Raw genomic sequence first — 25,043 nt, forward strand, 5'->3', positions numbered from 1 at the left:
GAGTCGGGGTGAGACAGAGAGAGCTGGCGTGAGACATCCAGAAACACACACACTCACAAAGCCAAACATTGCTACGTGAATAGTCACACACACAGGTGGTAAGGAGGCTTAACCCTTCCTGATCGGGAATGTTTGCCTGGTCTCTCAGTTAGATGGTCAAAGTCTCGAGATGTCTGGGGGTTCGCCACTAATGGTAGGAAGCAAGACCTTTTCTGTTTTTGTTTGTCTTTCTAATCTTTCCTGACTTTTATGTAAAATAAATCACAGTAAACGCGTCAGGAACATTTTAAATGTTCAACTCGAATTATTTCATTCGCGGGATGTACTTCAAAGTAGAACTTCTGCTTCTACTGCTTATATGGACACAGACCATGTTATGAGGCAGGACTGTTGGGGTGTGATGTGAATGAAAAGGGGCTCAGGCAGGCTGCTATGGTGAGAATGATGTTTATATTGCTGCCAGGGAGCTGACTACAGCCACTTGTAAGAAAAAACTGTGTCACAAGTGGGAGAGTTGTTTTCCCGAAACTTTCCATCACAATTTGAGGAACAAACCCATTATTTAAAAGGTAAGTTGTAGTAGTGAAACAATTAGTCATTTCTATTCTCGGGACTTACACAATTGATGGTTATTCTTTGAAAACTAAAAACTCTGTTGAATCATTTTTAAGTTTTTTAAGTCCAGCATTTACTGCTCTCCAAGATAAAGGAACTTACATGTCCTGAAAATCTCCTCCTCCAGAACCTAAAAATATTCTTCAAAAAAATTTCTTTTAAATCAACACTTGCATCTGACTTACCATGTATGTATTTACCATGTATGACGTTTTTAGTTGCGCACCATGTCAGCGGTGACCCATCAGCCTCTTCCCTTTGGTCCACTTGAGAGAGAAGAACACATCCAGATGATCTTCAAAGCTTTCAAGAACCACTGTGAGCCTGCTTGTGAGTGCCAGACTCACTTAGCCAGACCCAAATCCCACCAAGAGCATCGGGGTTGGGCATCTGAAGGACAGCTGTCAGATCTGACTTCTCAGAACAGCCGTGTGCAGCCACCAGGGGCACTGAAGAGGCCGGAGGTGGAGGGGCAGAAGCTGGGAGATGAAGCGGGACTGAACTTTATGACTGTACTGGAAACAGCCGGTCAGATTCATGTCACTGCCAGACCAGAGCTGCAAGGTGAATTAAGTGGGATTACTTTGTGTATATGTGCATTTCTGTGTGTAAAAGAAGCAACTTGGCTGTTTTAAGAGAACACTTCTTTCTCATTGCAGGTCCACAGTGTGTTTCCAGGAGGATCTACAGCATCACCACAGAAGGCAGGAGGCCACAGCTGTTTGTGGCAGTGGAAGGTACTCAGCTGCGTGTCATCACTGAGAACGTCTCATAACCGGGGATTTTGTGATGCATTTCGGTGTATACTCTGCATTTTTTTAATCTCCCCCTTCTGTCAGAGAGCTCTTGTGTGTGCCTCCAGTGTTGCGGTCCAGCTCGGGCCTGTTCCCTACAGGGCTTTGACTGTCAAGGCCGCCCGGTCTTTTACTTTGAGAGGCCTTTCAGGGTGGATGCCTGCTGCCTCGGCTGCTGCCTGATGGAGATCAGAGCCTACTCACCTCAAAAGCATCTCATTGGCACTGTATGTCAGAGGTGAGTCAGTCGAGACATTGCTCTGTTGCTCTTGTCTCCGCAAAAAAATGTTTCTGTTATTTTAATATCATGTTACGTTTTGAACATGGAAGACTTTTGTCCGTTTGGCTTTAGAGCTTTCATCATGACTCTAAAGTTGGCACCAAACACTAATGACGTGTATGTGTGTAGTTTTGCTAATGTTGTGAGGCCGCCATGATCAATTTTTGAGGACTCAGTTTTAAAGGACTGAGGTGAAAAGATGAATTAATGAGTCATGGCCATAAAAGAGTTACACTTAGAGTATATACCAAATATTATAAGAGTTTAGTTTTTAAATGCTCTGCCATATATGCTTAAATCTGTGGAATAAACCAAGGCGAGTTAAAATTAGAGAACAAACTTTTAGAAATAAGAACAAAAATGTCCGCTGTCTTCTTTTGGCCTGAGTTTATTTAAAATGTGCTTAGACTAAAACAAAACTGTCTTGGGGTCTGAATTTCGACAAAATGCCTCAAGCTCCAGCCTGAACAGTAGAGGGACCATCGAGGTTTTTATCAAACAGCAAATTTTATCGTACAGAAGTACATTAGTGCTCGTGACGTGGGTAACTTGCACATATGAAGGTTTAGAGAATAAACATGGTCTTCAGGTCGCAGCATATGCTACCATGGTCAAGAAAGTCAAGAAAAGGTGAAGCAGCACAGTGATAAATATGCCTCAGTTCCAACTAATTTAACAATGAGTTGTGTAACCCTTTTTTCAGAATTAGGTTGTGTTATGACAATATTTTTCCAGTAAAAGTAATACTCAACTCCTCAGACTGAACAACTCATTACCCCAGCGCCTGGCGACCCTGAGCCACCCTAGATTGTCTGGCCTTTCTGCAAATAGCATTTAGGGACTTAAATGTTCCACGCAGCCGGGGTGTGGTCTAAACCTGGGAGGGTTAATGCACAAAACAGCTGCCTGCATGGAAATACATCAACGTGGATGCTTTGGGCTTGCAAGGAAGGAATGTGGCATCCTTCCTTCTTCGTTTGCTAGAAATCTGACTCCAGAGTGAGTTGGAGTGCTTCTATGGGATGAGTTTAGTGTTTTCCAGAAGCAACACTCATTGAGTAATAAGCAGTCACCCGGAAAAGGTTTTAGTGACGTAGAAATCGACATGGTGTAAATATTCTCTCAGCTGTGCTAAAATAAAGCGTGCCCCAATCTGAGCAAATTGTGGCACAGAATCATGACAGCTGAAAACGTGGTCAACCAAGCATCAAGGCTGGGCTGCGCCACAGTGGCAACTGCTGCTCACCGTGAGGCTGCTCATTGCTGTGTTTGCTGAGTGCGTTTTCAGGTGGAGCATGTTCACCCCCCTCCTGGAGGTGTGCGATTCAGATGGAGAATCTACAATCAGGATCCAGGGCTCCTGCTGCCCAAGTCGCTGCCTCACCAACCAGCACTTCCAGGTAGTGTTATTCATATAACTTTATACAACTTCAATAAATCAGCATGACACACTATGTGTCATTGATTCTTGTTTCCCATTGCTTTAAATTATACTTCAGATTGTCTCCAATGTTGGCGAGCAAATAGGCACAATATGGAAGAAATGGCCTGGCTTCAATGATGAGCGTAACATGGACCATGAATTTTTTGGGCTGGAGGGTAAGTATATATAAAGAAATGTTACTTCCAGTCACTTGTGAAGCGGCAAATCTGTCTTTTGAGACACAACTGGGACTATCATTTCATTTCTAAAATGTACGGCAATGTAAAGCAAATTATTTTTTTCTTAGAAGAGAGAGAGCGGTCACTAGAAAGCAATACAAAGTGATCAATTTTATTCCATTAAGAGATATTTCTAGAAGAGTTTCACAGATTTTTATAATCAAGTCAAGCAACACCTTATTAAGACACTCTGTGTTGGAATTTCCTTTAATTTGTTTCCTGTCTTTTTAGTGAATAGGGATCTATGGATTACATCCAGGCTTTTATACTCTTTTATTTAAAGTCAGTAATTCTGACATTTGTGGATCTGTTTCTGTCCTCTAGTGCCATTGAGTTTGGACTCACACACCAAACTCCTGCTTCTAGCAGCCACTTTCTTATTGGTAAGCATTTACACTTCTCCCCACCCCCCTTTGTGTGGAATGATCTGTTATTAGGATTTAATAGGATTAAATCCATTAGAATTGTACTGTCGTGCCTTATGTATCACGTGATAAAAATCATCTGGTCCTTAAATTAGGAAATCACAACCTAACATAAATACCAACACGTGCCACGTTACACTGTGTGAGCATTTATTTACCAAAAACTAAGCCAAAATGCAATCTATGGAAAAACTAAGTACACCCCATGATTCAGTAGCTTCCAAAATCCCTGTCTGTTATAATAACTGGACGTAATTCTTTTCAATTTGATGTTTAGTCTTACATTCCTGTAGAGGTATTTAGGTCCACTCTTCTTTACAATATTGCTTCAGTTCGTTGAGGTTTGCCTGCATTTGTTTATCCACAGCTCTCATAAAGTCCTGCCACAGCATTTCAATCAAGTTGAGGTCTGGACTATTTGCCTGATTCTTTTTTTTCCTTTAGCCTTTCCATTGTAGATGTGCTGCTGTGGTTGAGCAGCATTGTTCTGTAGCATGGTCCAATTTCAGCCAAGCTTGAATGGTCCCAAATTTGATCTGGTTTTCTTCATATTTGCTGCTGTGCATTATGACCAAACATCTCCATTTTGGTCTCATCTGTCCAAAGGACATTGCTCCAGAAGTCTGGTGGTTTTTCCTGGTGCAACTTTGCAAAACTAAGCAGTGCTGCCATGTAGGGCCTGAAATGAAACTCTTGGGTTAGGGTTTTGATATTTGTGAATAATTTCTCTCACTATGGAATGATGGAAATTATCTTATAACCCTCCCTGGATTGATGGACAATAACTACTGAGCTTAAAATTACTGAGGATGCCTTCCTTTCCTTAGGATCGTGTTAAACACTGACTCTTCATTTTGGCTTAGGTGTTTTTAAACAAATGATCTTGTGTAGCATGCCATGTGTTGTTCATCTGATGTTATACTTACCTCATTTTAAGACGTGGTACAAAGGTAGTTTCGTGCATTAAAATGTACTTCATAGAGTATACTTTGATAACTATGTACACACCAGAGTCTAATGCTCCATCAAGGAACCCCTAAAGTTAGCAAATAGTACTACACCTTACACTTTAAGATGTATCTGCAAAGCAAGTAGTTGCATTAAGTGCAACAGTAGAAAAAAGAAATCTGTTGAAATATTACGTAGGATTAAATACTCCAACACAATGAAAGCACCTCACCTTTTTTTTCCCTCCCCCATTTCTCTGCAGAATCACATGTTCTTTGAGATGAGCTGATCAGAACAAAGGCCTTTCATTAATAACACACCATTCAGCTCAGCCGGCATACGGAGCAAGAGACCGCACCACGTGCACTGGGCTGCTGTCGCTTACAAAAGGTGCACCATGGGAAACTAAAAGTGAAGCGGAGCCTCGTTTGTCTCGACAAACACCAGTGCTCCAGCATCTACTAACAAAATGAAGAGACATTTAGCCAGCTTTAGCAGCAGATGCATATTCAACATTTATTGCTATAATCCATCAGGTGTAGATCCAACAGCGTTTCTTCACTCCTGACAGAAACACCTGCTTCCAACATCACACGACCAAATTTGGGCAGCAAAAGTTTATCCACGAAGGCGCTTTTCTTCCAAGAAAAAAAAAAAATGCTGCCCAGGATAAAAACTTGTACCCAGTTTCATTTCCGCTGTTACAAAAAGGAAAAAAAAACGAAACAAAAAACTGAGATTGGTGTTTTAGGACGCTTACATTTCGTGCTGATGGCCTTAAAGCAAAGTCCTTCCAGTGGATTCTTTCGAGATGAAGTACACACGGAACTGACAGAAGGGACAAGCCGGGATCGAGGCCAGGCACAGTGATTTAGGCAGCTTGGCGGTTCATTCTCAAAGTGGAGATCATACAACCCTCTGCCTTACACACAATGGTCCTCATCCTTTGGAATTCAACTTCCAAGTCAGAATCGTTGCCGATTCAGTCACGTGATCGTGAAGTGGACTGTATTTACAAATATATCATACACAATATCTGTTGTAGCTCAAAATGACCAGAGGAACTGTAATTAAAATACAGCACTGTAATAAAATATTGTCAACCTGCAACCCTGTTTGAGTCCCAATAAAACTGATTAACACAGACTTATTTTAACAGTAGATGTGATGTCACGTTAAGCAATAAAACCATATCTAGCTTTACATTAGACTGATTTTGTTGTCTTTTGTCAAGTACACCTTGTCAACAGCAAATGACCTCATCAGCATACAACAGTCACACAGCCTCCCTCTGGTGGCAAGTTAACAGATGATAGAACTTGCATTTAAAAAAAAAAAAAAAAAAGAAGAAGAAAAATAGGGAGGCTTTGCTTTCCAACAGTTGGATAAAAGTATTTCTCCCTCTTCAACTTGGTTTATTCGTCTGCTGGCAGGTTTTCTATTTGTTTCCAATTTGACAGACAAAGGGAATGGTCTTCGAGCCTCTGTTCCTGACTTTTGCTCCGTCTTCATGTTACACAGTGCCAATCCTTGCAGAGGTATCCTTCCAAGGACTCGTCCACCCCCCAACACGTTACATATACACACACACACCTAAATAGCACAAACAGACACAAAATAAGGATGAGACAAAGGAGGGGGTGCTTCCACCAGAGTGGTTCCAGTGCTGGTTTTGAGCCAGAGTCTAACAGAACCAGTTCTATCTGTTTTGGCCGACGAAGCTCTGGTTGCGGTCCCGAATGATTGGTGCTACACTAGCACCAACCCTTTTCTAATCCAGAGCAAAGAATAGCTGGAGTCGGTTACAAAGATCAACCAGATAATCTAAAATATTTTGACCAAAACATTAAAAAAAATAAAATAAAAAAAATCAAGAGCAAGAGCAAGCTGCTTGACTCAAGAATTAAAAATAAATAAAAAAGGGAGAACATAAACTCGTTGTTCCTCTCATTTTCCTACTGTTTAAGGTTGCAGTTGACTGTGAACGCTGCCCTACGCACCACATAGAGCATTCACAATCGCCATTTGCAGCTACGTTCATTCTTTTTATTGTTAGAACAAAGTTAGCTGAGGTTTTTAGATCCGATTTAAAACAGCGAGTAGAAATCTAATTTGCATTGCTTTCCAAAAATACCGGCTAGTGTTTGGAAATTCAGATTACACTGGAGGTGGGGTACAAGCGTGTTTAAAGTAACATTACTTGACTTTTCGGCGGCGGCTCTCTGACTGTTAAAAAAAAGCAAACCAGCTTTTAACAAAGGACCTAATCTGAAATGGCTCTAAATCGCAGCACCGGAACACTTCAGCAGAAAAAGGCATATAAGGGCATCAGATGAAATCATCTTTGTTTACAGTAACTACTGAGGCATTCATTCTTACTCTTCGCAGAGCATCTCTGTGCGAGGGGCTAACGTCCACCACTAGCAGTCACCAGACCATGGAAGTCTTCCCAGGCTCTGAAAACAGAGGAGCACACAGTGCATCATCATTCACAGTAAAAGACTTTGTAGCTTTTGATGCATTTTCAGTGGGAGAATCACAGCTGCGTCAGTTGATTCCAAAAGCACGTTCAACACGTAGGGCTGCGATACTCCACAATTCATTCACTTGTTTTCCAATTTCATTGGGATATTGTTCTTTAAAAGTGGGCAACGTTGTATCTCAGTTTGAGAATCCGACAGTAGCGAATGTCACAACGTTAAACTCTTGTCTATTAAAGAAAAAAAAGAAACTGTGGGGACCGTCGCAAGTACTGTCCCACAACACACGGTCTCGCCCACCGACAACAGGGACAAATGCACTTTGTTGCTAATGTGATAAGAAATAGATCAAATAAAATCTTTTCAGAGCCACGTCCTCGTCGGGCCGCTAAACATTTGAACATTCTTAGTCGACTACATCACACGATATTCAGGTAACACAAAACATTTTTATCCAAGACAGCCCAACAAATATAATGAATCTGTATACATTGTTCCACTGATCCGTTTTAGCTAACATTTCCTACAAATACAACACCAAATGAAAGCAATTAAAACATCACAGCTATTTCTAATACCAGTGAGCTTTTGGTTAAATGAATGCATTTACCATCATTAACAAAAATAGATAGAAAAATACTGAAAAGTCACTTCCATTAATGATTACAAGGTTGTTGTTTGTTTTGTTTTTTTAACTTAAAATGTGATAAACGAGCACTGCTTTATTAAAACTGTGCTCTTTGAAACAAACATGACATTTTCAATGCCTCACTGGTAAGAAAAAGTTTAAGGGCATGCACATTTATGAAAGTGTTTCAGACAGAGAAGAGTAGAAGAAAAAAATAATAAAGCGCGGAGACATACATACTTAATGCTGTCTGTATGCGTCTTGTACTCCATGATGGTGTTGGGAGGCAGGTTGAGGACTCTACGCAGCGTGTCTCTGATGCGGGCTGTGGTCGCTTGGTCACTGGCCGTTTTGTTCCAGATGGAAATGATGTCCTCCTGACGCCAAAGAAGCACGAGGGAAAGGCACGTATGAGTGCGGTGAGATCACGCAGTTACGTTCAACAGGTGCGAGTCTCTTAGTGGGCTTTACCTGGAAGCGTACGGACACAACAGCCCCGCAGATCTCTTCTCCTACCATGAACTGCTCCCCCAGCATGGCCAGGATCAAGTTCTCCCAGCACCGAGATGCCAGGCCTTTCCTTAAACGAATGATCCACTTCCCACCCATCTTATTGGCATCATCCTAAACACATGCACAGTTCCAAAGCAGGCTCATCAGTGATGGAGCCAAACCGTCTAAATGCACAAGATTCTCTTTCATGATGTTAGCACAAAAATAAAAAATATATACATATGTACAGTATATTTATAACAACAAATGTACAAACCTCCCACATGGGTTTAATTCCTTCTTTGAAGAGGTGGAAGTCACTATGACCCGTCAGGTCGCCAGGCCGGATCATGTGACTATAGAAACGCCAGAACTGCTCCACCTTGAGAAGAACAAGAAATGTCAACATTGGCCTTGGTTACCTGAGGCAGAATGAGGCTGCGGAGCTTGAATGTGCAGACGGCATGTAGCTGAGGTGATGGACAAAAGGCAACAGTGTCTTATGAGTTCACAAGGGGACACACACCGAAGCGAAGCTGCCAATCTGTTTGATGTTCTGCTCATAGCTCTGAGTGCTGGCTGGTCTCCCTGGGGTGCGTCTGGAGTACCAGAAGGTGTAGTTGTACTGAAGAGGGTGCTCTCCTGCCCCCGGAACCACCATCTGCCAAGAACCAGGAAGAAGCTTATTTGTGGCGTTGAGCACATGAGACAATTTTTGGAATGACAATAAAACTTCTTCAATGATTCAGGAGCCTCACTCTTTTCTTGATAGTGTTCTGTTCCCTGTCGTCTTCTTCGTTTTTTTCCTTTTCACTGTCTTTCGGTGAGCCCTGGTCCTGATCTCCACTGTCATCGTCTTTCAGCCTGGATTTGACGGAAACATTGGAACATGTTCGCATTAGTGCGTTAGTATAATGGCATGGTATAAACACAGCTCACAGTCAACAGACATACAACCTGCTTAAATAGAAGTGTTTTAGGGGTCTTGCGAGAAACTTTATGGTCGCTGCAGAAGCAGCACTTACTGGTGAAGCGGTTGAACACTGTTGCTACAGTTAAAGATTAGTCTTCATGTTAAATTTTCCCTGACTACAGTAAGCAGGCTTTTGTTCGAAACATTATAAAAGCGCAAATAAAAAAAAAACTTAAACATTACCTCTACTCTTGTATAGTGGATTATTCGTTGTAGGCTTCTTTATTTTACAACTTTAAGCGAAGCTAGCCGAGCCTGATAAACAGGTTATTATTTTCCCATTTGGCTTCCGTAACCGTAAAGCACAAGCACATACATCTAGTTAAAACTACTCTGGCCGTAAACAGAAACTACCATTCCGTCAAACCATCAGCACTTGTTTATCCGCTTGTACTGAAGGGTCATTTGAGTCCTGTTTAAGCCGAGCCTGCACGCACCGTTTCCCGCCTCTCAAGTACTACCACACCGGTGATTCGAGGCCTGCCCATCTTACGCTAGGCTAAGCTAATGCTAACAACATATCCCATTCCTCAATATAAGCTACCGTCTACTTTTTAATATTGCTTTATCGCGTTTTAAATGCAGCCGTGTGTGTGGGCCTCCATCTCATGTAGATTCATAAGCGAACAGAAAGCATGCAGCACCATGTTATAAAGCTGACACACCTCTCATTTAATACGAAGCACAGCTTTTATTAACTTTTAGCTCCCGGTGCATTAGCAGAGGCGACACAGCGATTTGATGGAGGCGATTCTCCATCAAAACTTGTACTCACGCGTCAAATTTGTTGTTCATTATCTTCTAAATAGGAGCCTTTCGGAGTGCGAGCACAGCCTCCTGTATTCCGCAGGAAAGGCGACGAGCAGTAGTGACACGTGGACGCGCATGCCGTGTGATGAGCTGGAGAGGTCAGGGGTGACACAAGCGCCATCCTTCACATATATTAATTTATGCTCACCGGAATTATGCATGTATAAAACATAATGTACATCAGAGCTACGATCATAAAACAATCAACATCAGGTTATGTTTGACAACTTTATTAATCACATATGTATTCCAACATAATAAATATACAACACAGTACCACTCTGATCAGTTAATCATAGCTTTCTAAAAGTCTGGTAACCCTGGCACCAGAAAGTGATCAGAAACCCAGTGACTTCAGTTCACAGACATGGGTACGAGCTGGCAGACACACACCACCGCACATGTGCAGCGTCAACACAAAGGGGACTGGCGGTTTCTTCTTATGAACCGGCTTCCTCTGATGTCCCGCTTTCCTCATTTCATCTCTTCGCTTGTCATCTTTTCTGGCGGCAACTTCAAACGGTGTTTCTGTTCGGGTCCAAACAGAGCTGTAGTCGAAGTCTGGGGGACAAAAGGGGAGCATAAGGGTGAGGATGGAGTTGGGAACAAAGTGGACTCCTTTTGGTTGAGCTGGACATTAGTGTTTGACAAGGCTATGGGCTGGGCTGTGCACAAGGGACTGTGACATCCCTGCATGTGTGTACTGAAACAAACAATGCAAGCTACATATGAAGCACAGAGTATGGGGTGAGGGATGGGTGGAAAGCTCTGGGATGGTATGGCATGGTGTGGTTCGGTTGGCTCTGCCGATGCAGACCATCCCCTCACCCCTTGCCCCCCCAGTCTCTGTGAGGACCTTCATGAGAGAACTCTTTGTTCTGGGCCGGCAGGCGCACCAGTGAGTGAATGAGCAAGAGCAGCGGCGGCCTTCTTCAGTGGCGGCTGTTTGTTTACACCAGCCAGTCCCGTCATACTTCATTAGCAGCCCAGCCCACCGACAACTTGTGATGTTCTAATCGCCGATGAGTGTGTAGCTGCACAGAAAATCTGAGCCTCAGCGGTTTGTCTCCCTGCCTTCACAGCCACTCATGGTAGATACATGGCACACATGAACAGTCATGGCTTCTGTAGTGAGGGTGGATGGTGGAACTGGTCGTTTCATCATGGGCCAAGAGGCACAAGGAGGTGAGCTGACGTCAGTGGAGCGCCAACAGCCCCGGAGAACTAGTTTTGCATCACAGAGATGTGAGAGACCTGCCGCCCCAGTGACAGACACAACAAGAAAGGGATTATTCAGTGCTGGCATCTCCTGACGGCAATCATCAAACCTAAAAATGGTAATATAAACTGTGCACGTATGCAGTGCGATGTTCCGAGTTCCAAAGGCCCCAAGGCCTCGTCCTGTCAGCGTTCGGTTTGCTGATTGTGAAAAGGATAGAGTGAGGGGTGGTGCTGAGATGAAAATGGAACAATCTGGATTTTAGATAACAATCTAAGGTATTACAAGTGTGGCAACTAAAAATGATTTAGTAGATTATTTTAGGATTTATGGATTATAACACAGGTCAGTCATTGCATTCGCATTGGTGGATAGCTTGGTACAAAACCCAAATGATCAAAATGAATATAAAAGAGAGACTCTTCACATTCAAAACCCGTTTAAGGTCAAAAAGGGCAAATTATATTGTATGTTGAGTCAATGATAAAAACTGAATCAACCCACCTCTTGAATGGCTCTGCCGAGCCTTTCCTGACTTTTCACCACTTTCCTGAAAGAGACACAAATCAGCTAACATTTCTGAATATGCAACAAGAGGTGCAATTACAGCTGCCACCTCTGATTCAGTGGTTAATTATGACACTAGGAGCCTCAGAAAACGAGAGCTAACCGGTGTATTCTGCGAGCCAGGCTGAGGGAGAAGTTTGCAGAGCAGTCAGGCTGATAAGTGGACGGTATAACGGTGTAGTAACCAGGAGGAAGAGAGCAGTCCAGACTGACATCCTGCGTGTAACAGTGGGGGACGCAACTGGCCACAGGATCCTCATCCCTGGCTACGTTCTGCTCAGAGTCCCCCGCTGAGACCTGGGTACATTGTTAAAATCCAATAACTAAATTTAAAATCACCCCGAGTGACTCATAACGCAGTAGTATCTTGAGTTTAAAATGACTCCATTCATTCAAAGCCTTGGTGACGCTTTAACAATCATCAAACTTTAACACCGATTCTTTTGATGGTTTAATCCTTATTTGCTTGTAATAATCTGGGGCTGTTTAACTCTCCATGCACTATTTCTTATTTATCCCATAGTTTCCTTTTTAACTTAGAAGCTATATTTTCAAAATTAAAACTGACACTACATGACGAATCCTTTTAAAGATCAAATTACATCATAGAGTGGATTACACCCTACATCTTTATCTAACACTCTTGTTTAATTGCAGACGGACCTTATAAATATGGAAGCCGATAGGGTGCAGGTCAGTGTCAGGGCGGCTCTGGTGTAGGGTGGCGCTGACATTAACAGCCTCTGTCACCGCTGGTTCGTCACACACTGTAAAAGGGAAGCGGGGGTTCTGCCAGTGAGACGGGAAGTTTCTGCTTCCTCCGGCCGTCCTGCCCTCTTCCCACGAGCCCCGGAAGTGACTGGTCTCCCATTCGCCCTCTGTTGTCAACGGCAGTGAGGGTGCTGGGGTTTTCAGGGCACTGAGGATGACAATCAGACGTAAATGTCACACGGAGAGAAAATCCATGTTCTGCAAAACGATGCGACGCTGGGAAAAAAAAAATGCAAATACAAGATGCAAACACACAATAGTTGACTATTCTTGCTGTGTCATTCTTACCTGAGGGATGTGGAGGACGAGGAAAAGACCCTGATGAGAAAACGGGCCTCAGCTCCTGGCTGGTAGGTGCTGGGGATAAGAAGGTAGTGTCCAGGCTCCAGGTGCCCCTGGAGGATCACCTCTCTCTCATAGGCGTGGCAGTGAGTAGAAGTACAAGGGGGTTTGTTCAACATCCGGCTCAGATTAAAACGCTTCTTTTCCACCTGATGAGAGTTACATGTAAGCCGAACCGCTACAAAACCGCACAAAAACACCTGTAAACGGAAACGGATGCACAAACCTTCCACATGTGAAGAGCGATAGCCTGGTAGTGCTGGTGCTTCGTGTTCCTGCCGTCTTCATGTGGTGTTTGTGCGTGTTTCTCTGCGTTTCTCCATTTTCGATGCTGCAGCAGGGACACCAGGACCTCTCCGCTCTCACACACTTTGAGCCAAAACTTGGGATTGCTGCTGTAGCTGCTGCTGTTTCGGCTACCGCCGGCAGTGTGCCCTTTGATCCACCGACCAGCCAGCTGATGGTTGTGTGTCAGAAGATTTCCTGTGAGGCGCAGAGTGGGGCCAAAATCAGGCACATAAGGTAGAAAAACTCTTTAGCACGATAAAAAAAAAGAAAAGAGGAATAACCTGTATAAATGCTCTTCAGGTGTCCCTCTTTACTGATGGGATATCCCACTGTGACATCATCAAACTGGGACATAAACTCAGCCTCATCCAGCCAAAATTCCCCCTCGGCGACCCGGCACTGTAGATCCGAGGCACAAACAGGGTCGACATAACTCCAACCTACACCGCTGCAGAGCGACAGAAAGACCACACATGATCAACGGGGGTGCGGACATTTATGGTGAATAAAAAGAGACAAAGCTGATTAAAGTTGATAAAAAAAAAATTTGTGCTTTATTACACATAGCACAAGCACGAGCCACTATTTTTGTTTAAATATAAACGAAACCGTACCGCACTGTCCACTAAAACCTTTCGTGTCTCAGCCACAGTAATAGAAAACCATTTGAGACCTTAAACCTTTTTTTTTTTTTCCTTGACTGTATCGGTACATTTGAAAGAATCGCCCGTGTAGCGTATAAAAGTTGATGTGATGCAGGTAAAATCAAGTCATAATGGGTTAATATAATGAGATCAATAAAATAAAGATGGCATTTAAGTGTTAACATAGGTCTGTTGTTTTTTAGAACTGCTAAATAAACAAACTGCAGTGTTGGGGAGACGTCTGAACAACATGTGGCTCAATTAAAACTAAATCAAATCACTCAAGCCAGCAGGTGGAGACAAATTAAAATCTATGTAAACTTTGATTGACAATCTATGTGGTTAAGATAGTCTATCAAAAGCCTGGTGACGAATCAGCCTCACAAAAGGCCAAAAGTGTACATGAGACTTGGCGTATCTAACCTTATTTACACAGAAAGATCAGGTGTATGCTAATGTGAACCCTATTCAGAGTAATATCTTGAAATGAATACAATCGTCAAGGCACTGTGGCAGTGATGCATGTCTAAAATCACAGAACTTCGCCATCGTCTTCCTCCTTGATACATTTAACGAGACACCTCTTTTGGGAAAACATTAGAATGTCAGCAATTTTAACTCGTCTTCATAGAAGACAATCACACGTGAACTCGGTGAATATGTTCTTGTGTGCCTATGGCTCCGGGGGCTAAGAGAGCAGGGGGGAGCAGCGATTCTCCATTCATTCAACTGATGCCCCAGTTATGGTTCGAGTGAGAAACCCTTTCTCCTTCGTCTGTGTTTTAGAAATTAGATTTAGATATGTGCTGATGAGGCGGTAACATTTGAAAAGTAGCCTATGATGAAGTTGGTGTGAGACAATTTTAAATACAAGACTATTTAAGTTTTAAAATCTTGTAATAGTTAAAGAACGATGCCAGAATCAGGATGTAGTTTAGCAAGGTCTGGAAACGTTTTGAGCAGGGTTTGAGTACTTCTCAGTGCACAAGATTAGACAGTAGATATCTGAGTTTATCCGTCACTATAACAATAAATCGTCACCGTGTCACACATGTCTACCTTTGTATCCAAGCACCTCCCCAGCAGCATCGTCCCCAGGGGTTTCTGATCCTAAGCAGCCGCACTTCACTCCCTGACACCTTCTTTATGTCCAACCACTCCATCACAGTCAGAGCATGGTACTGTCCCAGCTCACTGACACCTAAATCAGTAAGACTGTCAGCAGGTGATTTGGTGCAGGATCACTTAGTGCATTATCTACAAGGAAAGACTTTTCTAACCTCCGGGGGTGCTGTGAGTGGAGCAGCTCAGTGCACAGTCATCCTTCACTGGGTTCAGAAGGTTCAGATTCAGCTTTTTCCTCCTCATCTGATCACTGTCCTGCTTTGTTGGCTGCTCCTCCTCTGAGCCCAAGTCTCCCAGGCTCCAGCGCTCAGCTAGGCTGCCGGTCAGGTCCACGAGGGCCTCAGACACCTGCCCTGCCCACAGTTGCTCATACGAACCATGAAGTCTGGAGAGGAGCATATGGACAGGGAATGAGATTTTCAAACTTGGCTAAACTTGTTTCTGGGAATGCACAACAAAGTAGATGGAAAGTAGAAGGGGAAAAAAAAAAAAGTCCTGCATCAAATCTCACGGTACATTAGGTTAAACTGAGAGATAAGACGGGGGGGAATTCCACAGCCCCTGCTTCTTACTTGGCGTAAGCCTTTTCCAGCAAGGCTACCCAAAAAGCAGAGGAGGAGTGGCAGCGTGAGAAGCAGAGAGTGGAAGTCATACAGGGCAGCCGGTCGTCGATGGTCACTTCTGTCCAGTATCCCTGCTGCCAAAAGCGAAAATGAAAGGAGCCCCTGTACCTGCTGTCCCCCCACTGGGGCTGGCCTGGAGGCAACACCTGCACAGAATCCAAAGACACAGTGAGCAGGACAGTGCAACAGATAAAGCCAGGGCTGCAGATCCTGCATGTCTATTAGATTCATTATAATACAGCTGCTTGTGTACCTTGTTTAAAAGGTGTTGGTTCCTGAGCAGGAAGGTGCACGCACACAGAAACCAGCAGTCTCCTAACAGGCCTTGTTTCGCATGAGCCAGGTTGATGTTGGTAGGAAACAGAGATGGCGACTGGCAGAACTCCTTGAGATGTGAATTAAAGTTGAAGTAAGTCACACAGACTTAAAGAATAATTCACTCTAAATGGCTACAGAGAACAAAGTGTGTTAACTTAATGCAAACGAGTTTCAAGCAATTGAAACAGCATTTACAGATAAACAACAATGATAAGAAGACTATTTTTACTTCCTCTTCTACATGTGTTGTTTTTAATAACCCAACAATCTTACATCACTAAGTCAACCACCTCACAGGGAAAATCCCTCTTTGGCTGAGCAGACCCGTGACAGGTGACGCAATTTTATGACCCAAAAGCCCAAGGGCAACTGGGCAGGACAGCCACGATTACAACAATGCACTGTAAACATCTCACCCATGACAAGGCATTCAAGCAATTTACAGCGGTATTTCCAATTTCCCCAGGCCCTCTAACCTGCGGGCGCTCCCATGTGACGTCTCCCTGCAGCCTGGCGATGGGCGTGGAGCTGTGAGAGAACAGGGATGCGTCCTCACAGGGGAAGTCCGGATCCTCAAACAGAGCTGCCCCTGAGCACTCGGGCCTGCCCTCCTCTTTCATGGCTGCTGGATGCCTGCTGGGTCAGCAGGTGAACTTCAGCCTGCCGACACCATCTTCACTGTATTCAATCTAGGACTCACCTAAACAGAACACATTGGTTGCATTACACACGCGCGGAACAGGCATTATATTTGTGGGTTTGTGCAAATACATTCCGAGTAAACCTGCCGCGTGCAGAATTAAACCCTTTTCGAGTCTCACTGTACACATTCATCTGTCTCCATAAGAGCACAGACACAGCTGCTGTGGCGCATACTGATGATTAAACGTGTAAACGAAAAGCTGTAAGCTGTTTTTGCTTCCATACCGACGGGGCTGGTAACAGCGTGGCTCTCGTACATTTTCCTCTGTCTTACCTTCTATGTCAAGCATCTCCCCTTCTTCCCCCTCTTCCCCCCTCCGCTGCTGTCAAAATTCAAAATAACGCATGCTAGCACAGTTAGCATCAGCTAGCTTGCGCTACACTCCCAGGTACGCGGGCATCTCTGTATCTCTTTATCTTATCATGGTTTCAGAACAGCAGCAGCTGTTTATCGACATGGCGCATTTTGTTATGAGTAACAGTTATATCCCAACCAGACACGTCATGTTGCTGAGAGAAAGAGCACGGAAAGCGCCTTCCGCCTGGATAATTGGCTTGGCTCATTGACACAGTGGATCCTTCCTGTGTTGTTTGACACTGCCGCCCACTGTTGGCGCACTGAATTACACATTGTGTTGTCCTGTTTGACAGTCTGGTATGACAAGACCACTATCAGGTGCACCTATAACTCATGCTGGGTAATAGAACATATCGAGTTTGGTTGTAGCAGAGGGCATACAATCAGATTACATAGTATTTGACTATGATCTGCCTTGATTACATGAGTGAAGCACGTGTAAGTGAATTAGAGTCACATTTTTATGCATAACTTCATGGCTTTTTGATGATGGCTTTCAAAATATAGTGGCAAATCTTGAACAGGAACGACAGAGTACACCTGCTGATGTTTATGCCAACACCCTTTTGTAAATGGGCTTTGATTGAACCTTTTCAGGAAGTGTCCCATCCTGAATAAGTTCCATAAAAATATGTTTGTACCGTTTCTCGCTCGAGGTTGTAATGGAAAGTATTGTGTTCTGTTTTTGAAAACACCTTGAAAACAAATAAATCCATGTGGCAAAAATGAATAGAAAAATATGATACATTTATTGACTTTAAAATGAGACATGTTAAGCAACAGAATACATTATCGTTTCAAGTGATACATTCAATCGGTGCTGTGTGTCGCCATATCTTGGTAGTCTCCGTGAATGCAGACACTGCTCAAGGTTTACTGTAAAGAAAGACAAAATGGAAAGTATTGAATAAAGTCATATGAATCAATGTTGGTGCTGGTAATATTTTGTATCAGAGCAAAAAAAAGTTCAGTAAAAAGTTAAGTAAAAGAATATCTTACTAGAGCACTGTTTCAATAGCCTTCTTCACCCACGGCTTCTCAGGATCGGCACAGACATTTCTGCCTTTCATCAGCTTGAAACTGTCATCAAAGAAGCAAAGAAGTTTAGACAGTACAAATACAGTGCTGGCGCTTAACATGCACCTCATAATGATGGCTGTTAATTTGGTTTACATCAGTCTTCCTTACATTACTGCCTTGATGTTGCAGTAATCCGTGCCGTTTTGGAATTTGTAGTATTTCAGGTATTTTACTGAGATTGGACCTTTGTGGTAGTCTGTGCAGCAAGGTCCCGTGGAACCTTTGAAGAATAACAGACATCTAAGTGAAAAGACTGCTTATATATACCATGACCTACTTTAATTTCACAAAAACCCATCATTGAAGTATATAAATGCTCTTAAAAATCAACGATAATCCCAAAAAACACCATCACGAAGCAGGGAATCCTCAGTGAAGTCATACTTACTGGAGTCACTCAAAGCCAACAGCAGTACCAGCAGTATGGAGACGCACACAAAAGTCTTTGCCATCTTCTTCAGCAGTGAGATGTTTTCAGGATTCTCAGATGGGACAATCTGACAAAGACTGCCTCTGGCAGTGACATTTAAATACTTCACATGGAAAGGAACTGTCCAACCACAGAACAAGAAAGCTGGAAACACCTAAACTGATGTATTTAGGTCAAGCAGGAAGTATGACGTTAAGTGTAATATAACAATTGTGGTAAACCCCCCCCCCAAAAAAAAACCCTCTGTAAGGACAGAACAAAGGAAATAAATGACACAAGTCAGCATATTGTGATAATATACTGATTAGTACAATAACTTGCATTTTAATAAATAATGTGCTGATTAATAAATATCATGTTGATGATAATTACTAAGGAAAAACAATACATGGGAGGTTATCAGTGTGCATTATTCTTTTAAACTTATTTCATAATTCAGAGTAATTTATTCCTTCAGATAAACTCATAAATCACATATGTGGGAAATTTCCTCTGTACTTGATAAATCTAGTCCCATGTTATTTTCATCCTCCATACTTTATTGGACTGACAAATGTTTTACTCTACTTTTTAGACCACAGCAGTGGTTTGACAGCCATACTTTGATGATTCATATTTCATGCAAGCAATACACAATCGCTTTTTAAGATACAGAAGATTTCCACATGTTAAACCTTCTGTTGTAGGAAGTGGATCAAATAGGCTTTCACTCTACCAGCTTTTTCCAGGCTATGTATCGGTAATGATTAATGTCATATTACATTATACATCAGTATAATACTGCCAGCATGATGACAGCTTTTACTTTCAAAACTCAACTTGCCGCTATTGTTACACATAATTTTTTAGGCAAGGTTTCACTTGGTAAATACAGACTGAATGTCTCGATCAGAGATAATGGGATATTTTCATGGCCTATTGGTAGTTTACTGTAAAGTATTTGAATGCGCCTTCCCCTACTCTCAACAAGATCTCAAGAGAGACTTGAGATCACCGCACACAACGTACAACAACCTCAAACCTAGTAAAAACACATCCTGCTGACCTTATTGCAATTTTCTGTAATCGTGAGCACAAACAATTCTTCTTTATCGTTATATAAGTTATCGTGTGCACCACTTTTAAGAAAGTGAGCTGAAAGTTTAAGTCAGCTCAGGTGCTTTGAAAAAACAAACAATCAGTAAGTATTGGAGTGCCGACCAATATTTTCTACAGTCCACGTGGCTGCATTACATGTATCTGCTGTAGTTTCTTTCTGCTGGTACTGTGGCCGCTGGACCACTGTCAGACTTGAATACAAAGTAAGAAGTTTAAGCTACAACTAATGCTTTTCTTACTATGACACATCAAAGTGTCATCTGTTAAATGACCTATTTCTGTAAGTTCCGTAAGTTGTAATCCCAACATGAGTTGACAATTATAAACCCTTCAAAATTCAGATTCTCAACCAACTTCTTACTTACTTCTTTATGACAAAGGCAATAAAGAAATTTGATCGAATTTGTACCAAATTTGAGACATTTAGGTTGTTTCATGTGATGCGATTTGTGGCGTTGCCTTAATTTTCCCCTCTGCTCCTGTCACTGGTTTGAAAGTGTTACGACCCAACTCAGCCAGGAGTCAGGGGAGGTAACATAAAAAAACGTGTCAGATCTTGGATTTGAAGTTTTTATTAAAAAAAATAAAAGGTTTATTATACAACTAAGGCAGTCAACAAAGAATTTGAACAAAAAAAAACATTCCCAAAAGAGAAGCACCACCAAATTAACTAAATTTAAGAGACAAGCTTTTTATAGTTAGGTCCACACTAGACTAAAGACTCAAGACTCTGTCAGAACAAAGGGGGAAAGCTGTACATCAGTCCAAAGCTTCCCCGGTGAATGAATCCTCCTCAGGGCCTTTTGAAGCAACAGGTGTTTGTTTCAGCCGTCCTGATTGGTCCAGTGTCCCGGAGCTGGTCCAATGGATTTCCCACAGGAGGGAGGCAGGCCAAAGGCTCCAAGCAGGCGATCCTCAGGGTGTGTCGCCACACTGAAATCTGCATAGAGGGATGCTGCACCACTTCTTCCAAGGCCAAGGGCCGTAACAAAAGCAATGGACAACCATCTGTTCATGGTTGAACTCATGTCGTCTCGTCTCACAGTGAGTTAAAAATATCTAAATCAGTCCCCAGTCGATTTGACAGAAAGCCCGTATGTTTTATCTTCGGTCACAGGCTCCAGCTTCTTGTCTGTTCTAAACTGGACCGACAGTCACAGCCACCAACCCTCTAACAGACTGATGTATAAAAAGGAAAATGTTCCTTTGAGCAATTTTGTTCAGCTCCTCACATTTGATTTTGTATCACTAGCTGTGGCAGGAATCAGACATGACAAAGACATGAAAATATATTTTGGAATGTATAAAGACATTTGTATCAAGGGCCATGTGTATTTTGGAGACCCATGACTGTATAGAAAAAAAGAGTTAACTTATAAAGTTGGAACCATATCACCATATAAAAGGGCAGGTAGCAGGAAATCAGAGACATGCCATTTAACACGAACTCGGTGTGGTTTTTTTTGGAAAGTTGATGATACAGAATTTGACTGCAACATGACCTATTTCAATGCTCTCAGTGCTTTTTTTACTTTGATGCATGGGTCTTGAGTATATTGTAAATGTTCCTCTGACCTAGAAAAAAGCCTCTGTGCAACCTCTCCCCGACCCATTAAGCAGCCCACATCAACCTGTTGCACAGAGGTCTTAAGCATGATCATTTTGTCTTTCCTAAACTATTTTCCGCTTGCTGCTGATTATCAGTTTTTTTTTTTTTTAATCAATCAATTGTTTCATGACCTTTATGTTTTATGTGTTTGGGGATTTTTACAGAGAGGAGCCACACCTTGTAACTTCCCATGCCGAGCTGGCTCTACACGTCTCTTATTTAAATGTAGTGATGGGAACACCAGAACCGTGCAACCAAACACACATAAACTGCCACTTAGTTGGATTCTTGATACTTCTATTCCACAACAATGCAAAGGAAAACTTTCACCTAGTTCCGTTATAGTTCCGTTACAAATTGTGTAAAGTTATTTTACAACTTACACAATAGTTTTTCTGTCACGGATTCAATTGCTGCATCATAGATAAAAGCAGAGTAAATGCTTTTTTTTGTAATAATGCCAACCACTTTTTTTTGTTTTGGCCTCCTAAATTTGTTGAGTTTTGCATTTCAGCCATTTATTCTTTAATCATTTGAATGTTTGGACCATTGGTTTGACAAAATAAGCATTACAACAATGTTTTTTCTTCATACAAAACAACAAACTCCTTAGGATAATTAATCAGTCAATATGTAATGAAGCGCTCAAAATGAATGACGACATTTACATTAAACGTTTCTCGGGATTAATTACTCTTAATGCTGATAGCATCTGTTTACAAAGAGCACACCGTTTTAAGGAATTTTCAACATTGTGTGTGACCATATGACATCTTCCCCATTTGTCATTTGGGAAAAAGCTGGGGGTGTTTCCACTCAAACACGACTGCTGTGGGCTGAGCTGCTCTCTTTTTTTTTTTTTGCCTCTGAGAGATATATAATCTGCTGTGATCAGCACTCTGTCACCACGACTCCACCTGATGAAAAGCGAGACAGGCAGCTCAGATCAGAGTCACTGCCGCAAGCTCAGAGGACGATATGGTGTCAATCAAAGTCGCGATGATGGCGATCACGCTCATTACTGTTTGTGTGCTGGCCTCAAACACGTCTGCAGGTATGCACTGCTTTCATTCTTTGTGCCTTCATGTTTTTTTCTTTCTTATTTCTGTTTGCTTCTTCTCACATTTGCACATGAGAAACACAGGAACTTTCTCTGCCGTTGACAGGCACATGCGCCACTCTCCCTCACTCTTTTCTAATCTAATCAAACGTTCTTCTGTCTTTTTCTCAGTTTATCGTGGATGTTGTCGAAGTTACATCAAAGGCAAATTACCATTTCAAGTTATAAAGGGATACTCAGTGCAGGATGTTACAGAGATGTGCCCAATCAATGCCATCATGTGAGTATCATTGAAGTGATGTTCATCCTCTACCTGTCGTATGATTCATAACTGTTCATAAGTGTGTTAATGTTTTTCTTTTTTTTCTTTTTAAATTTGCTAACAGTTTCCATACAAAAAAGGGCAAAGTATGTACCAATCCTGCGTTGCAATGGGTGATGGACTACGTCAACCGCTTAAGGTGAGATTTAACAAAACAATCAGACAAAGTAGCCCCCAAACACAATTCTGAATGCAAGTAGCAAAAGAATGATCAATTCTATCAATTTTCATTGCAGGAATAAAGCTCAAAGAGTTCACCAGAAATCACAATCTCAGCAATAGATGTCACAGATGAAGGAGCCCCTCTACTCATTCGAAGGAGAGACAGCAGAGTCCCGCTATTGCAAACTTGTTTTCTATCCCAGCTTCGCCTGTTATTCAGTAACAGAGGGGGGTTCTCTGTTTTATAGCTCAGTGAGCCCCAGCTTGGCAAGCCTGCTGGCAATGAACAAAGATGTGAAGCAATGTAGATATCCGCTCAGTTGTATAATGGCATGTTAACTTTTTTATATTCTTTTTGTGTATGAGAGTTTGTTGTTGTACATGTTTTAATAATCAAATAATAAAGGGTTGCTAAAGAAAACAATAATTTGTCCATTGCTTGTTTATGGTTAAATATTAGCACAAAAATAAAACGAGTCTCTGGCAGGCGATGGATCTCTTCAGGAAAACAAGCTATACGTCTGTTGAAATTTTCCCAGAAGTGTAAAAAGCTTCGTGCCACACGTTCCACAGCGTAATAGTTTAACTAACTTCCTTATCAACACTGTCATGAGGTAAAAATCCAGCTCTGGAAGTTTTGTACCCTGTTATCAAACCTGGAAGTGAGTTAAATAGCGAGAGCCCTGCATGTGACATCATCAGGGGGAAGTCATGGGAAATATTCCTTTCAAACAGGTTACAGAACAGGTTCTGTATAAATGCCGAGATCAGCCGGAGTAAATAGGGAAGCTTGATTTGACGTAGTTTAATGTTGCTGCGCAGAGACTGTTATAGACACGAGCATTCTTTTAGCAGACTTTAATCACAACACAATACTCTGAACACGCTCTGCATCTGCTTGTTGCAACACAGCTTTTAATCTGTTGTAGATACAGTGAGAGCTGGAAAGTACATTTACTCAAATGCTTACTCAGGGAATTGTGCCCTGCTTTGCACTCCATAGATTTATTTAGCTTCTTTTGTTAACTATAACAGAAGTCTACGGAATAGATTATATCGCGTTCTTTTCAACAACAGTGACGGGCAGCTTATACACTGATGCTAATGTATACATAATCTAAATGTATGGTCTGTGGTATGTAGGTGAAAGAAAGCAAATGAATGGTTTTAATGTAACACTTCAATCATATTTCCCTACTAATGGCCTCATTCATATCAACTCACGCAGATTTTTAAAAGAAAGTGTGACACATTCTCCATGATCCAGCCTAAAATGTTGGATGTACTAAAATTTTTGTTTAATCCAGGCTTTTACATGCACAATGATGGTAACCATCATGGCCATTGCCAGACCCTACAATCATACAATGTACAATTTTTTTTGTCGAATATTTGCCTAAATTTGTGAGCTTCTTCAGCTGTGGGGTATGGTGAGCCAGGCTAGAGATTGGAGGAATTGAAAGGAGGGACCTAGTTCTTTGCACTGTCGCTCAAGCTGCAGCTGTTGGTTTGTTTGTTCTCAAAAGTGAAAAAGGACTGGTTTTGCACATAACGCCAAAGTTATTTTGGGCCACTGTTTGTGATTTATACTTCTGACTAAAGTGTTTGTTTCAGCGGCATTTATTCATTCATACTTAAAACCGAAAGGTTTTTATTTAAAGGTTTTTTTAGTCCGTTTTTGGGAGGGTTACAGACTTAATGCTTGAAAGTTGTTTATTACAAATAAAGTTAATGACATTTAAACTTCCTTTAGTTCATTTTATATTGTTTTCTTAGCTTTGTGAAAATAAACATGGTTATTTCAAAAAGGGTCAATTTCCTTTCAAATCTCACTTTTGATTCACATATAATCAGACGTTTTAGATTTGGTCTGAGGTTCAGTGTCAGATTTTATCAGGAGTTTGGTGTCAGATTTTATCAGGTGTTCAGTTTCGGAATTGATCAGTCGTTCAGTGTCAGATTTTATCAGGAGTTTGGTTTCAGATTATATCAGGTGTTCAGTTTCAAATTGAATCAGATGTCCAGTTTACCCGCAGCTGGTGCAACTTGCCGCCTGGCTCGTTTCAACTTATCCTGTACTTGGGGCAAATTGAGCCACGGGAAAACGTTGTTCTAGAAGCCATATTTTAATCTATAATAAACATCCTTAATTTGGTCAGATGCTTTCACTGAACTCACGTTCTATTTTCCTATAACTTTTAAAATGACCCCCTGCACC

The 25,043-nt window shown here is 42.0% G+C and overlaps 4 protein-coding genes across 8 annotated transcripts; 2 read left to right on the forward strand and 2 right to left on the reverse strand.

Annotated features, from left to right (window-relative positions):
• Nucleotides 1–103: 103 nt before the first annotated feature.
• On the forward strand, nucleotides 104–5,907 carry LOC142399101 (phospholipid scramblase family member 5). Of its 2 annotated transcripts, XM_075483559.1 has the most exons (8): nucleotides 104–193; nucleotides 834–1,179; nucleotides 1,275–1,352; nucleotides 1,455–1,647; nucleotides 2,978–3,089; nucleotides 3,189–3,288; nucleotides 3,676–3,734; nucleotides 4,987–5,907. In XM_075483559.1, exons 1-8 carry the CDS (start codon nucleotides 170–172, stop codon nucleotides 5,011–5,013), a joined length of 939 nt encoding a protein of 312 aa, XP_075339674.1. In that variant the 5' UTR covers nucleotides 104–169; the 3' UTR covers nucleotides 5,014–5,907. The 2 variants fall into 2 exon arrangements, with proteins under 2 accessions (XP_075339674.1, XP_075339673.1); XM_075483558.1 differs by lacking the exon at nucleotides 4,987–5,907 and having other exon boundaries at nucleotides 3,676–3,899.
• On the reverse strand, nucleotides 5,215–10,188 carry eif4e2 (eukaryotic translation initiation factor 4E family member 2). Of its 3 annotated transcripts, none has more exons than XM_075483562.1 (8): nucleotides 10,073–10,188; nucleotides 9,083–9,188; nucleotides 8,851–8,985; nucleotides 8,602–8,706; nucleotides 8,304–8,456; nucleotides 8,073–8,209; nucleotides 7,104–7,180; nucleotides 5,215–6,317 (listed from the first exon to the last, which is right to left on the reverse strand). In XM_075483562.1, exons 1-7 carry the CDS (start codon nucleotides 10,090–10,092, stop codon nucleotides 7,132–7,134), a joined length of 705 nt encoding a protein of 234 aa, XP_075339677.1. In that variant the 5' UTR covers nucleotides 10,093–10,188; the 3' UTR covers nucleotides 5,215–6,317; nucleotides 7,104–7,131. The 3 variants fall into 3 exon arrangements, with proteins under 3 accessions (XP_075339677.1, XP_075339675.1, XP_075339676.1); XM_075483560.1 differs by having other exon boundaries at nucleotides 8,851–9,006; XM_075483561.1 differs by having other exon boundaries at nucleotides 8,069–8,209; nucleotides 8,851–9,006.
• A 133-nt stretch (nucleotides 10,189–10,321) lies between these two features.
• Nucleotides 10,322–17,292, reverse strand: capn10 (calpain 10). Of its 2 annotated transcripts, none has more exons than XM_075483563.1 (13): nucleotides 16,981–17,292; nucleotides 16,481–16,704; nucleotides 15,940–16,071; nucleotides 15,636–15,832; nucleotides 15,219–15,448; nucleotides 14,998–15,139; nucleotides 13,576–13,742; nucleotides 13,233–13,489; nucleotides 12,953–13,155; nucleotides 12,557–12,812; nucleotides 11,997–12,190; nucleotides 11,831–11,876; nucleotides 10,322–10,668 (listed from the first exon to the last, which is right to left on the reverse strand). In XM_075483563.1, exons 2-13 carry the CDS (start codon nucleotides 16,622–16,624, stop codon nucleotides 10,582–10,584), a joined length of 2,055 nt encoding a protein of 684 aa, XP_075339678.1. In that variant the 5' UTR covers nucleotides 16,625–16,704; nucleotides 16,981–17,292; the 3' UTR covers nucleotides 10,322–10,581. The 2 variants fall into 2 exon arrangements, with proteins under 2 accessions (XP_075339678.1, XP_075339679.1); XM_075483564.1 differs by having other exon boundaries at nucleotides 10,575–11,361.
• A 4,898-nt stretch (nucleotides 17,293–22,190) lies between these two features.
• LOC142398344 (C-C motif chemokine 4 homolog) lies at nucleotides 22,191–23,229 on the forward strand. Its single transcript, XM_075482304.1, has 4 exons — nucleotides 22,191–22,335; nucleotides 22,513–22,621; nucleotides 22,728–22,802; nucleotides 22,900–23,229. Exons 1-4 carry the CDS (start codon nucleotides 22,260–22,262, stop codon nucleotides 22,943–22,945), a joined length of 306 nt encoding a protein of 101 aa, XP_075338419.1. The 5' UTR covers nucleotides 22,191–22,259; the 3' UTR covers nucleotides 22,946–23,229.
• Nucleotides 23,230–25,043: the final 1,814 nt, after the last annotated feature.

This window comes from Odontesthes bonariensis, chromosome 14 (genome assembly GCF_027942865.1).
Source record: "Odontesthes bonariensis isolate fOdoBon6 chromosome 14, fOdoBon6.hap1, whole genome shotgun sequence".
NCBI classification, from domain to species: domain Eukaryota; kingdom Metazoa; phylum Chordata; class Actinopteri; order Atheriniformes; family Atherinopsidae; genus Odontesthes; species Odontesthes bonariensis.